The sequence below is a fragment of the Schizosaccharomyces pombe genome (genome assembly GCF_000002945.2).
Source record: "Schizosaccharomyces pombe strain 972h- genome assembly, chromosome: I".
In the NCBI taxonomy this organism is placed as follows: Eukaryota; Fungi; Ascomycota; class Schizosaccharomycetes; order Schizosaccharomycetales; family Schizosaccharomycetaceae; genus Schizosaccharomyces; species Schizosaccharomyces pombe.
In genome coordinates, this window is record NC_003424.3 from 5,565,280 (window position 1) to 5,579,133 (window position 13,854).

At 32.4% G+C, this 13,854-nt stretch overlaps 4 protein-coding genes and 7 long non-coding RNA genes across 11 annotated transcripts, besides 1 other annotated feature; 5 read left to right on the forward strand and 6 right to left on the reverse strand.

Moving 5' to 3' along the window:
- Positions 1–90: 90 nt before the first annotated feature.
- On the forward strand, positions 91–596 carry SPOM_SPNCRNA.4505. Its single transcript, NR_193865.1, has one exon. It is a non-coding gene; the product is annotated as a non-coding RNA (long non-coding RNA).
- Positions 597–601: 5 nt separating this feature from the next.
- ftm4 (transmembrane helix domain-containing protein) lies at positions 602–1,961 on the reverse strand (the record flags this gene model as incomplete). The annotated part of the gene is made up of 1 exon (NM_001020461.3): positions 602–1,961. The coding sequence occupies one exon, from the start codon at positions 1,959–1,961 to the stop codon at positions 927–929; it is 1,035 nt and encodes a 344-aa protein (NP_595031.1). The 3' UTR covers positions 602–926.
- Positions 1,962–2,532: 571 nt separating this feature from the next.
- On the reverse strand, positions 2,533–3,364 carry SPOM_SPNCRNA.4506. Its single transcript, NR_193866.1, has one exon. It is a non-coding gene; the product is annotated as a non-coding RNA (long non-coding RNA).
- A 259-nt stretch (positions 3,365–3,623) lies between these two features.
- On the reverse strand, positions 3,624–4,524 carry SPOM_SPAC750.06C (uncharacterized protein; the record flags this gene model as incomplete). Its single annotated transcript, NM_001020462.1, has 2 exons — positions 3,624–3,976; positions 4,035–4,524. The coding sequence occupies 2 exons, from the start codon at positions 4,522–4,524 to the stop codon at positions 3,624–3,626; spliced, it is 843 nt and encodes a 280-aa protein (NP_595032.1).
- A 257-nt stretch (positions 4,525–4,781) lies between these two features.
- Positions 4,782–5,104: an LONG TERMINAL REPEAT.
- Positions 5,105–6,380: 1,276 nt separating this feature from the next.
- SPOM_SPNCRNA.4507 lies at positions 6,381–8,330 on the forward strand. The gene has a single exon (NR_193867.1). It is a non-coding gene; the product is annotated as a non-coding RNA (long non-coding RNA).
- Positions 7,148–8,600, reverse strand: SPOM_SPNCRNA.4508. The gene has a single exon (NR_193868.1). It is a non-coding gene; the product is annotated as a non-coding RNA (long non-coding RNA).
- Positions 8,601–9,488: 888 nt separating this feature from the next.
- On the forward strand, positions 9,489–9,711 carry SPOM_SPNCRNA.4509. Its single transcript, NR_193869.1, has one exon. It is a non-coding gene; the product is annotated as a non-coding RNA (long non-coding RNA).
- A 202-nt stretch (positions 9,712–9,913) lies between these two features.
- Positions 9,914–10,285, reverse strand: SPOM_SPAC750.07C (uncharacterized protein; the record flags this gene model as incomplete). Its single annotated transcript, NM_001020463.1, has 1 exon — positions 9,914–10,285. One exon carries the CDS (start codon positions 10,283–10,285, stop codon positions 9,914–9,916), a length of 372 nt encoding a protein of 123 aa, NP_595033.1.
- Positions 9,941–10,418, forward strand: SPOM_SPNCRNA.4510. The gene has a single exon (NR_193870.1). It is a non-coding gene; the product is annotated as a non-coding RNA (long non-coding RNA).
- A 2,064-nt stretch (positions 10,419–12,482) lies between these two features.
- SPOM_SPNCRNA.4511 lies at positions 12,483–12,707 on the forward strand. The gene has a single exon (NR_193871.1). It is a non-coding gene; the product is annotated as a non-coding RNA (long non-coding RNA).
- Positions 12,708–13,167: 460 nt separating this feature from the next.
- On the reverse strand, positions 13,168–13,854 carry SPOM_SPAC750.08C (NAD-dependent malic enzyme; the record flags this gene model as incomplete). The annotated part of the gene is made up of 1 exon (NM_001020464.1): positions 13,168–13,854. A coding segment is annotated over one exon (687 nt), but the record flags the coding sequence as incomplete, so codon positions are not given.

Below are 13,854 nucleotides of genomic sequence, written 5' to 3' on the forward strand. Positions count from 1 at the left end.
ATTGTTACATGCTTTCCATGGAATAGTTGGAGGTGTTTACTTTTCAACTTGTTAGCGATCGCTTGCTAACATTTTTAATAATAGGTACTTTGTTGTTCTCAGTGTGACTGGCACGAACCAGCAAATGTTTACTCGATTGAACAAAGGCGTAGTCATGATGATGATCTTCCTACCATTAAGGGTTCTGATGCTAGTACTCAACAGTATGAAAGAAAAACTTATATTACCGATGCTAGTCCCGAATCTCAGAATCTGTTTTTAAGCAAAAGTAAAGAGGAGGGAGTTATCTTCTTATGCATACAAGTAAGCTTTTAACCTTGATTCTATTTATTCACTTTTACCATTTACTACTTTCGCAAATTCCTGTTTTTTGTTGGGGATATGAAGGGGAATATAAGGGTAAAGTAGATGAAATGGATGTATTTGAAAGTTGATTTGGATTCGATTTATTACTTTGAATCCCCGTTTATTATTATACGTTTATGTCGTTTTAAAGAAAACCATGCGATGTACTATATTAATTTTGTAAAATATATATTATAGATAAAAAAATTGTTGGGAAAATGGGAAAGCAAGTTGAAAATAATTAAATTCAATAAATTAGCAAAATATGTTTATGAAGGTAACCAGTTTTTTCTTTTTATTTTTTTTTTGTCTATATGTCAGATTCGCAACTTTTAAGTTTGAACAAAACATTATTTCACATCGACTCAAAGGTTATGTGTATTTAAAACGTTCCAGTAAAAAAATATTCATTTGTAAAAAATAAATAGGTGGTATATTAAATAAGAATGAACTTACTACACAATTTCTGTGTAAAAAAGTGAGATTAAAATAACTGGATATTAATCCATTGATAAACAAATAATAAATAAAATAATCCCGGTAACCCCTTTAAAGGTGAATCAAGTAAACCATGGTTTTTGTTAAATCATTTTCTCTTGAGCCTCTTCAGCTACATTTCGATTGTAGGCAAGTGCTTCATTATGGGTGGGAAACATTATGTAACATGGAAAAGCAATTTTCTCCATAAAAGTGAAAAGATCACCAATGATCACCGACAGTCTGTAATCAAAGTTTCCAAATATAATATTCGACAGGTAATGCAACATTGGAGATGCACAGAATATAAAGATAAATGCATTTAGCATTCTTCTGAAAAATCTGGCTTTTGAAGCATTTTCGTAAGTTGTTACAGACGTGCATTGTTTCAATAAATGACAAATAGAATACACCCAAATTGCAGGAAATACCTCATACTGGATCATGTCAAAAATCTCTGATACTACATATACGTCTTTATATAAAGAAATCCAGTATACAGAACATAAAGCAATGACAATACTAATTCCTTTTATCATAAGATATTTAGGAACAGTTCTAGTTATGCCGAAACCCAATGCACAGTAAATCACAAATAATCGATAAAAATTTGTCCGAAGAAAATCAATTATTTCATACACCGAATAAAATTGTCTGTATTTTATACATTCGGAAGAAAAAACATACTCCTCAATGCATTCTTGTAGAGTCTGATTTAACGCAAAAAGAAAAATATAAAGGCAGATTACCTTTTGAGCAGGAAATATAATCTTGCTGAAATGTAAACAAGTCCATATCCAATAGCTCAAAAATAATAGTACTCCTCCCATTTCAGCTACAGAAATATAGTTCCAAATGCCAATTTCGTCATTATTAATTTGATCTTCTGAAACCGAATACCCCATAAGGTCTAAATTAAATTCAGCTCCATCCATTGTCATTGGTCTCGCAGCTACGCAGTAAGAACCCGTTTCATTAATCAAAATAGTTTTCCATATACTTGTAATATTTTCGCCCGTCCATACCGATTCCGAGTTACCAGAATATGCAAATGATCCCATCTCTCGGTTTTGGGAATTAAATTCCTCAAAAAAAGATTTTTGGATCACCGTGTCTCTTGATTTTACAAAGTCAATCATCTCCTCAACTTGATCATTCCAGCCAATTATATTTTGCCATTCATTTGCTTCAAAAAAAGACAAAGCAATTTCTCTTTTATCGAAGCTTTGTGCAAAAAAATTAGCATGTATTCTGGCACTGTTAGATTCCTCCACAATGAACCAACTGCACTTAAGAGTGAGCTTTTTGGCTTCTTTAGGCAGTCCATTATGGTTTGACAAGGTAGAGTTTTCCTTTTATGTAGTAATAGATACTGCTTTGGCGTCTACTTCACCTTTAACTAGAGTATGGAGAACTAGGTTGCATAACAGCAATGCTAGTGTTTTATGAAGACGCATCTTTAAAAAAGTTGGTAAATGATGCTTGCTCAAGGGAAAAGCAGATCAGGAATGATTAGCCTTTTATATCTTTCGTTTTGGAGTTACCGTGCTCCACGTTGCATAACGTTAGCGTTAAAACATTGGGAAGATTGGAGGGAAAAGAACACAAATAAATGGTTTGTTCACGCATCATACCTTTACTTCAAGATTTAAATTGTACAAGCACAAGTTACTGAATATAATAAAAAATCTGTTAAGTATGGAACGTGAAAGATAAAGTCATTCACCGTTGACTAGTTCTATTCCGTTAGTACTCGTACTTCATTCGATGATTGAGTTAATAACGCCGTTGGTAATATCCCGAGAATACAGAAGCTTTTTAAAAGAAAAATATAGCAAAAAAAAAAAAAAACTGGTAATGACCAGTGGATAAAGAGATAGCATTCGTTTTTTTTTGAATTTAGCAATTATTAGTTTAAAGCATAGATTGAAATTCAGCATGTACACTACCAATCTTTTTTTTTTTTTTTAATTTCAATAGTTTGTTTTTACGATTGCGAGCAAGCGCCAGAACAGATTATAACGTAGAAAATTCAATTCGTCTAACTTATGTCCTGCAATATTTTCGCTTAGCAAGCATACACCACACCACCGTCCAACCATTATCGACCTAAAATAAATTCTGTCATTCAAGGTTGATCACTCCTTTTAGGCAAGATAGATAATAAGACGATTTGTTATAAAACTTTCTTTCTCAAATTTTTCTGGTCTGTCAACCATTTAAAAGTAGTCCAAAGATTTAGAATCTTTTACTGTTTATTCAAATAAAGCTGTTTAGTATTTTGTAATTTGAAAATTAGAACGATATCTATAATCACTAAGCGAATAATCACTAAACGAATTATATTTCAAACAAAGCCTTAAATTAACTCGAAGTATTTTCGTCATAAAAAATTGAAACCAAATTGTTTCTACTAACAGATAATGAATAAAACTCCTTTCCTGTAGTGAATATGACGCTGAATTTTGGGTTAAAGTAGATGAAATGGAGTTTTTGAAACACAAGTGGGAGTCCAAATTGGTTCAATTCGAAATTTTTTATTTAATATAATATATTTTAAGCTTTTAAAAAAAAAAAAATATAAAAAAGTCATTTTTAGTATTTGAATAATTATGAAACGAAAGATAAAAACATTAGTTACATTAAGTGATAATATCTTAATTAAAACCATAATTTGGTTTGGTTCCATAATTGAAATTCATAACGAACGCACCTTATGTGCATGATTTGGACAGGACAGTCAATTCGAACATTGTTAAGAATAGTTATATTCTATATGATCATGAAAACGATAAAGAAAATTATTTTTTCACAGGAGTAGGCATATTTTGTAGTTCTATTTGTTCAATATCAGAACCAACTGTTGTTTCTGAATGTAATGCTGTTTCTCCGTTATGTGTAGGAAGAGTGTTAGAAACACAGACGTCTCCTGGTGTCACAATTTTAAAGCCTAAAGACAATATTACAAGTTTGTAAAGAGCCCAATGACCAAAATACAAAAGGCCAGTTATAGTTGCACCCAGGGCTGCTATAATCATTCCCAAGGCTGCTATAATCATTCCCAAGACTGCTATAATCATACCCAAGACTGCACCCAAGACTGCTATAATCACACCGGTCACCCGTAAAGCAAGTACCGCAAACTCTGCAAAGACTATTTTAAATTATTAGCAAAAAAAAAGAAAAAAAGCATCACTATAAAGGAAACATACAAATTAAACTAAGTAACATTAAAACAAGCAAACAAACGTAAATAGCAATAGGCACCCAAATTTCACTGTAGAACCGATTTTCATTTATCCAAATTGAAAGAAACTTTTGGACTTCGAACTTTTTGTCTACTGCGAATACAATGATAATAGACCAAATAATAAGCAAGGGCCAACGAAAATTACTGCGGGTAGAAATCCTTCCATCAGGATAATAGCTATTGTGGAATTTAGAAAATTCAGTAAAAGGGTCATTTAAAAACTCTTTGATTTTATTTGTTTTAATATTCATCTTGTCTTTTTGAGGCTTAATGGTGTTGGTAAAGAGGGATTGTCGGGATTGTCGAGATCGTTGAGATTGTTTGTTTACCTTTTCAGGCTTACACAAATCAAGTCCCTGCTCTAGGTCCACATTACAAACATCTTCCACCATAAATAACTCATTGTAACCAGGAGGTTCAACCTGTTTTTTCAAGCTTTCTGGATTTGACATTGGAATAGAACGACAGCACTGTAATTTGATGACTTCTGATTCACTAGTATTTTTCCCCAAAGTAAAATTAAAAAGAGTGGTTTATGGAAAATAAAAAAGAAAATATACTAAAATATTTTAAGCCATAAACGAGAAAATTAAAAAAAAAACCAAAATGGTGAATGTTTTACGTTCTGAGGTGTCTCATTTATTTAGGAAAAGCATTATGATGTTGGCATCTCGTAATCCTTACAACCTTTTTCTTTTCACAATTTAACAGCTACGCAGTTTGGTATCTGTTTAACGATACGTATAATAGCGGTGAGTTTCTTTTGCGATCTACAAACTAGTGGTATGCGGTATGTCTAACTAACAATTGTTATAATTATTGTTATAAGGAGTCTAATGGTATCGGTCACCGATATAGCTAAATAACTGAACTGAGGAACGATGTTCAGTTGTGTCTCTATTTATAGTATTGCAAACAATATAGACTTTAATAAATCATCATCGAGATCTATTTAATTGTTGTATCATCTATCATTGTATAATTTGAATCCTTAATTATGACATTGCTAAGGATGATTACATTCTATATGATCATGAAAACGATAAAGATTAATTTTTTCACAGGAGTAGGTATATTTTGTAATTCTATTTGTTGAATGTCAGAACCAACTGTTGCATCTGACTGTAATGCCGTTTTTCCATTATGTGTAGGAAGACTGTCAGAAGTAAGGACACCACCTCCCGATGGCTCAACTTTTAAACCGAAAGCCATAATTAAAATCTTATAGACCCCAATGGCCGAGATATAAGATTCCAGCCAAGGATATAAACATGCAGCAAAATTTTATTTTCCTACATTTTCTATTTTGCTATTTTCATAAATGTTTATGTTAGCATAATTTAATTTTTAGTCTTCCTTTTTTTTTTTGTTCTAGATGAACAATAAGGCATCTAGAACACCATTAGAACAGAAGCTTTTTAGTTTAGATTATTTTAGATCTTTTGAAAACTTTAAAAGAGTAAAATGTAAACAAAAAAAAAAAAAAAAAAAAAAGTTAAGTTATAATTTATCGAATTTTATGTTGTTTTATCTTAATTTACTTTGTTTTATTTTATTTTATTAAGTTTTAATATTTTTGTTAATTTTTTTTTGTTTTATTTTAATTTACTTTGATTAATTTTCATTTTATTTATTTAGTATATTTATTTATTTTCTATCAAAATAGCGAAACTTGTATAATATATTAATTCATTATTCATTATTCATTATTTTCATTATCTATAATATTTCAACTTCATATACTTTTCTATTTTTGTCGCTATATTCATTCTACAACATGACATATCACTCTTCTTTTTGTTTATTATTACTCAAACATTTTCTCTTCTAATTAACGAAATTTAATCTTTTTCTCTATTTGTTTCATTATTGTTTCATTATCTGTTACTACTTTATTCTCTACTTTATTTTTTTACTTTCAATAACAATAACAAAAGTTGTACTTTTCTATATCGTATTCAATTCCTATTTGACATATTCATTGCCAGCTGACACATCACCAGTAATTGTAACGACTGTTTTTTCAATAATTTAGTTGATTTGTTTTAGTGGAATAGAATGCACTAATTTCATCATCTACTTTCCAATATTTTCATCTTCTATCTCTTTCTCTATCTCTTTCTCTATCTCTTTCTCTTTCTCTTCCTCTTCCTCTTTTCTATCTTTCTACTTGAAATTCCTTTTTCTTACTATTACTCCTCTTATTCATCACTATACGTCGTTCAGTTGGCTTTATCGTACCCTTAACTTTTTTTAACGAAGCTAATATTTATCAAAAACAAACATCTGTTTTCATCCTACATACACGTACTCTTTTACTGCCAGCTACTTTGCATTTTTTTTTTATTTCGATTTACTAGAGTCACTTGTTTATTTTTCTATTTACATTCTCGCAATGTATTTGTATATCTCTATTTATATCACCATACTTTATTCTATCGATCTTACTCTATTCTATCTATCTTACTCTATTCTATCTATCTTACTACCATTCACCTCATTTCATATGTTATAGAACCGTTACTTTTCATTCAAACGAAATCTTCATCTTATTTATCTCATCTGTTCATCAATTATTATTTTCTATCATCATCTTTCACAATACCAACTTACATAACTATTCTTTATTATCTACCGTCTTACTTGTAATATGACTGACTCATTATTTTCATTTTCATTTTCATTTTCATTCAATAGCGACACTTTATTCCATTTCTTATTAATCATCGTCATTATCACCTTACACATATCCAATGCAACCATGTAACTGTAACCAACCCATCATCAATAGTGAGCATCGTCGTCCTATTCAAACGATTACTCTCTTTACTCATTTACTTATTTACTTATTTACTCATTTACTTATTTACTCATCTACTCATCTACTCATCTACTCTACTCACTTACTCATTTACTCATCTATTCGTCTTCAACAATTTCAATTTTCATTACGATACCTTGTCATTTCATTCATCTCTTTACTTTGTATATCTATTTTCATTTTTTCTTGCGACTTGATTATTTACAGATTTTCTGATTGTCTATACTCAAATACATACATCACATTCTCACCATACACATATCATATCCTGTATAACCGTAACCACCACTCATTATTTAACGAAAGCACCACCTCTCATTACTTGTCGAGTTCAACATTTTCTTTAAACAAAATACTGAAATAGTTGATCCCAACGATTTCACTTTTCGTTACCAATTCTATGCCATCGTTTACAACATTCATCTCCCATGACTCTTCATTATTCCACAATAACAAACAAATAGCGAGATTTTACTCATGTCTATTTTATAGAAATTGTGTCCATACAAAAACGACTTTAACTTTTTAACCATTTCGTTTTGTCTTGGTACTCAATTTAGATCGTAATCTTGATTACTGACAACAATCGTTTCGGCTGGATTTTGTTTTATACAATCGAACGAATGTTGTCAGAGTATTTTACCTCTCAGCGTAATGTGTAGTTAAGTTTTACCAGACACTGGCGTAGCACTAGTACTAATAGCAGTGTTAGTGTTACGGTTAGTGTTCATATCACTGCTACTCCCTGGCTGTAGTGGGGACGAAGACGAAAAAGATGCTTTATAACCCGAATGTGTTGCAATGGCTGGTTTCGGTATTTCTGGCATTGTCGGTTTCACTCCATACATCGTAGACACGGTTACAATTCACCAAGTAACGAATCTGAACATCTTGAGCAGTAAATACAGTTAGCAAACGATGCACAACATACACATTCGCAATCCATTTCATTTGCGAGAAACGATCGAACACACACACATCGTGTTATCATTAAGAAAGTTTTTCATCAAATCCTTCACGTAGCTTGACCATGTAGAGTCATATTTCTCGTAAAACAATGCTGCAATCGCATACTTGCCATCTCTTCCAGCTCGGCCTGTCTCCTGTATACATAATCCATAGATGAAGCTGGCAATCTATAGTGTACTACTAAACGCACTCCCATATAGTTGATACCGAGTCCAAATCCCTTGCTAAGCGATCATGATTCGTGTCTTTCCATTTGCGTTCTCCAATTGATCAACTCGCTTGATGAATGGGTGCTTTGTTTCTACCAACAATCCATGGGTCGGGTTGTCTCGAATCTGCAATAGTTCCTGCCACTTATAGCTTGCACGAAAAAAGTTGACGAAATAATCCGATGGCAGATAATGCAAGTTGTCCATAGTGCGTCCATAGATGTAGAGCGCTGTGTTTCGTGTATGTTCAGCCTGTAAATCGAAATAAGATTCTCTCGTCATGTCTTTCTCGATGTTCTTTTTCTTTAAAGTAGTGAGCAATGTGTCTGTAGTTTCGAAATCCCAACGGTTTTTGAATGCATTGGTAGGTGGCCTTTGGAAAAATTCGATACGGTAAATCTCTTTGCAATCGTTCGCCAACAATCACAAACATGAAATCCAAGTGTGCATGCAGCTACTTTCGACCTATCAGCGGTTGTCACATACTTCATCAATGCTTCTAATGGTCGAACCAAAACATAGTACCGAAGTGCTAAAATGGAAAGCAGCTCAGAAAGAAACCTGGGGATTGGCTTTTCAGCAAACTTCATATTACGAGTTTTATCGTATCTGCTGTAAATCATCAGTCTTCCAAACATCAAATACAATTCGCGAGTTTTAAATTTGCCATTCCGCAAAGTCCAATACACCATCTCTTGCACTCTGGCTGGTTGTCCAGCAGATATATGTACACTAGAAAAAACAATAACTCATTGAAGATATATGCCTTTGTCTCATACTTTTTAATAGGAGATTTAGACCAATGTGATTTGAGAAACACATCATTGTCATTAGAGTGTCATCAAAAGTACTCGTTCATCAGACTTCACTCATGCATACTATTCTTCCATTACTCCTATAGTTTTTTTTGTTGTATTATCCGTCCGTCCTGAATACTTTTGTGTACGACAAATGTGTGGGTAAAGTGTAGGGTAGGGTTGATAATTCTTATTAACGCACTACACAGTAGAATACGTTTCACACTATATTTTTGTGTCTCCTCCTTCCTACTTTGCTGTTATACTTAAACAATGTACTAGTCCCTCAAATTGCTTCATAAAGAGAAGAAAAGAGAAGAAAAAAAATACAACAGACTTAAAAATGATAAATTTTATTTTAAACAAGTGAAATAGTCGATGTACTTGATGTTCATCAAGTTTATACACACTTATGCTTATTATCATTTTATTGAACTTAGAACATAATTTGAAAGCTATTCTAGTATTCATTTATGAGAATTATATTTTTTTTAATTTTTTTTCTTGTTATAATTTATTTATCTTAATTCAATCTTATTTAATTTTACTTTCTTCATTTCTATTCTAAAATCATTTTATCAACGGTATATTAAAAATAACATGTAACAGCTCATTACATTATATGGGAATGCCAATATAGATAGATAGATAGTAGATGGGCTCCGAATAGAGTCTGAATGTGCCAACTCCACATTTGGACTTCATTCAGAAACAACGAGTACTCGACAGTCCACTTCGCGGATAATTTTGATGCAGTTCAAATGACTCCGTTTGTGATTAAAAAAACTCTATTTTGTCTACTTTACCTTCAAATTCCGCAATACATCCACCACACAGCCAAAAAAAGCCATTTTACCAAAAACAAAGCTTTTGCTTATTTTAAAGCTAAAATAATTAATTACATAAGTTTTATTATAATAATGAATCATATCTGTTCCATTCAATGTCATATGTACACCTATCATCTGATGAGTGTCGGTTGTGTTAATCCATACATCGTGTATATTACCATACGGCAGGCTCTTTCTCATCAATGTGTAAGGCCTTAATGTTTCAAGTTCACAGCTAAAGTAATCAGCACCAGTAAAATCATCACAATATAGATTACCCGTTTTGTAGTAGGCGAAGAACCACCTAATGTGTTAACCAATCTAGGTCCTCCAGCCCCAAATGTGACAGCCAAAAGCCCTACTTTAAGCCAATCGGCCACACACTGCGTTCCACTTTTCTCAACACCATTGTACGTTTCAAAGCAATGTGCCATCAATGTGTTAAACATCTGACCACCCTCATAAGCCTGTTCAAGTATGAGCCCTACACCAGCACAAATGAGTCTGCCTTGCCACGTAACATAAAAAGCAGTTGCGAGTCCTGACAATAGGATAATTATTAAAGTCCCAACTATTAAAGGGGACATGTTTGAAATTAAAGCAATCAATCCTGTTGTAGATATGGTGTGGAGTTTGGGAGAAGAGCAGATGAAATACTGTTTTTTGACCGGGAAATGGACGATCAATGCTGCAGAAAACAGCTTGAAATTATAGGAATTTCATGAAATAATCCAAATAATCCAATCAAAAATAACAGATGTATTTTATCAAATTAATTAGTTGTAAATTGAATTTGAATTTAATAATTGAAACAAAACCAATAATCTTGTATATTTAATACCATCCGATTAACATTTTTTGGATTTCTTCTATCATTTATCGATCTGTCAGTATTTGTAATGAGTATTTGATTTTTGCCATTAGCTTAAACAAAAACCGTGAGCAAACGAACGTGAATCTGTTTATTAACGTCAAAAATTAATCCATATTCCATAGCCTTTTGTCTTGCTATTCACTTCCGTCTTATACAATATTTTTCTCCATTGTTTTTAGTGATAAGAATGTTTCAAATAATATATTATTAACAAATCAAGCTGTACTCATTTTACATCGGAACCAACTCGGTGGTATCCTCAACGATTGAAGTTGCTATGATGGATGATGAGTCAAAAGAACTTGTAATTAGCACGCTTCCAGAAGTCAAAGTTGTATTCATGCTTGTTACAACTGTTTGCGAACTTATGCTTGTATAAACAAACGTCGTATTATATGCGTTTTAAACTTTGGTAATGAAAGATTTTGAGGAATTATTTATGGTAATAGGTGTTTATCCCATTCTTCAAATCTAAATGATGACGAACTAATGCAAGGGGAAATGTTACATAGACGATGTGTGTACATACATGTTGTGCGCATTCATCATCGAGGGACACTAACTTAGACAAGAGTTTGCACGATGTAGAATTAAGATTTTCTTTGATAAAAAAATCATTCACATAATCAATTGATATAAATAACCATATTGAAAACAATTCTACTTATTTCCCTTTTTTGATTTGTTGCAGAAGAGACTACAGAGGCGGTTTTCGAGGCTGCAATCGTGGTCGCAGATAAGGCATCCAATTATTACTCAAACAATATGAAGTTCCTGTACAGGGGTTCAAATTATCTTTATCATTATATTTATTTTTTTATTTTTTTATTATAAATGTCAACTGTTTTTCTGCCAGTAATTCCAATTTTTTACAACATCAAATTAAAATGATCAACATAAAAAACATTACTACGAGTTTTAAGCTCATTAAAAGTTAGTGATATTTACAAACTTATACTTCAAACTCTAAAAGCGATTAATATTTAAATAAATAAAAATAAAAAAAAAAAACCTTTAAAAAGATTAACCTCAAATTATGAGAATATATCTTGAATAATGTGTTATGGAATTGATTATTCAACTCATTGGACTTCTAAGATTTTCGGCATTTTATAATAATCGTATACAATAAAAAAAATTATTATAATATTACATTGTGAAATGATGTACGTAGATACTATTGGAATACATAACTATATCTGATCTCTAATAAAATTTTAGGACCTAAGAGATTGTCGTTCATCTAAAATGCTAAAAGTTCGCATACAAATTGATACATCAGAAGTATATATTAAAAGAGAAAACATTTTTGTTTTTGGTATTTGCAAACCAAGCATTCAAACAATTGGTTGAAAATTTTAGACTAGAGAAATTGGTTTACAACGGGGATGGTCCAGTTTAATAAAACATGATTTACGGACCTTTTTTTTCCCTTACTCTATAGAAAGCTTTTATTTAACTTTGGTTATAAGACAATTGATAAAACTAAAGGTCAGTAAGCTGAATGATCAAATCAGTGAATTATATCTTTGTAATCATAATGGAATACAAAGCTCAGGTTGTTGCTTTTGATTGAGAACAATCATTAATAATAAGCCAAAACTTACCTGCTAGAGCTCGGTAAGACATGCTTTAACTCTCAGGGGCGTGTATAAACATGACCCTCAATCACCCTGTTAGTTGGCTGCTAACGCGGCTCCACCTCGGCTCGGGCTCTAACTGCATTAACTCCAGATGTCACGGTCATACGTTAAGTGCCCCCCCTATTCGTATAGCATTTTGGAACGTACTTGATTACGCATCTTTAGCAGTACTAATCAATTAAGCACATCATCATCAAAATTGATTGATTATTTATGTAGCAATCTTCCGAAGATTGATTCATCAAGCTTTTCAAAAGGTTCATCTCGAAGACCGCTACGCAACCATAAAGTTTCTAGAAATCAATCAATTACCCACGAATAACATTATGGTAGTATTATATCTGTTCGGTAAATCATTACACACATATTAATTAGTTGTCACCTTACTAACATTGCACAACTCGTTTGCAGTATATGTGAATTCATAATAGTGTATTGAGTTATTGGGAATGAGTCTGATTTAGACATATTTTAGCTGGAGTTTTGTTAGTTACAGTTGGAAAGCACCTAATTAATGTATTCAATAAGCGTTCCCTGACACCTCAGCTGCATTATGAGAATATTTACGTTTAATTGAAAAATGCTGTAGTAATCTTCTTTGTAAACACTTAGCGAGAGACTGAAAATAAAAATCCTAGTATTACTGTACTCGCTGTATATCCCTAGAATTACGAATGAACTTTGACTTGCATAGGTATGAAAGACCATTCAAAATGATAGAAAAAGAAAGTATAAAAATGATGCTAAGCTGTTAAAATACAATATGTATATACATATTACCCTTTTTTATGGAAAGTAATCTAAACAAGCACATAAATGTTTCTAAATAATCAAGTATGAGTATTTAAATAAAATGTGAATATTCTCTTTTGAGCAACTTATTATAAGTTCATCTTTCACATTTCAATACAAGCGGACCAAAAAACAGTAGACTTCAGAAAAATGAAAAACTTTATACAAAATTCCTGTATTCAGGGTTCCATTCTCGTTCAATAATCCATTCCTTCAACTTGGCATCATCTTTGGGTAAATCCACTGTGCTCATTCCTTCAGAAATGGCTTGCTTCAAAACCGCAAAAACGATGTGACGAGAGATTTCTCGAGCATTGTCCAGATCTGGCAAGAGAGCTTCATCGGCGACAAACAAAGATCTAGGAACAGTGGCCAAAGCATCGGAAGCTGCTTTCAGCATTCCATCGCTCAACAATTTGCAACGGGATAACACACATGCAACACCTAGAGCAGGGTAAAGAAGAGCATTATTGCATTGAGAAATCACATATTCTTTACCATTACGTGTGAGAGGAGGAAGTGGAGAACCAGTTGCCATCAAAGCTTTACCATTAGACCATTCGTCAATTTGAACGGGCTTTGCTTCCATGAGAGTGGTGGGGTTAGAGATTGGGAAGATGATGGGATGTTTGACATGCTTGCTCATTTCACGAATGGCCTTTTCTGTAAATTTTCCAGGTTGACCGGAGCACCCCAGAAGAACAGTGGGTTTGATTAGTGAAATAGCAGTCTCTAAATCAATGTCTCCAGAAGGGACTTCCTTAAAGTCTGAGTCCTTCTTCAAAAATGGCTTTTGTCCATCAGTAGCAATCTTAGCATGTCTCTCCAGAAGCAAACCGCATCGATC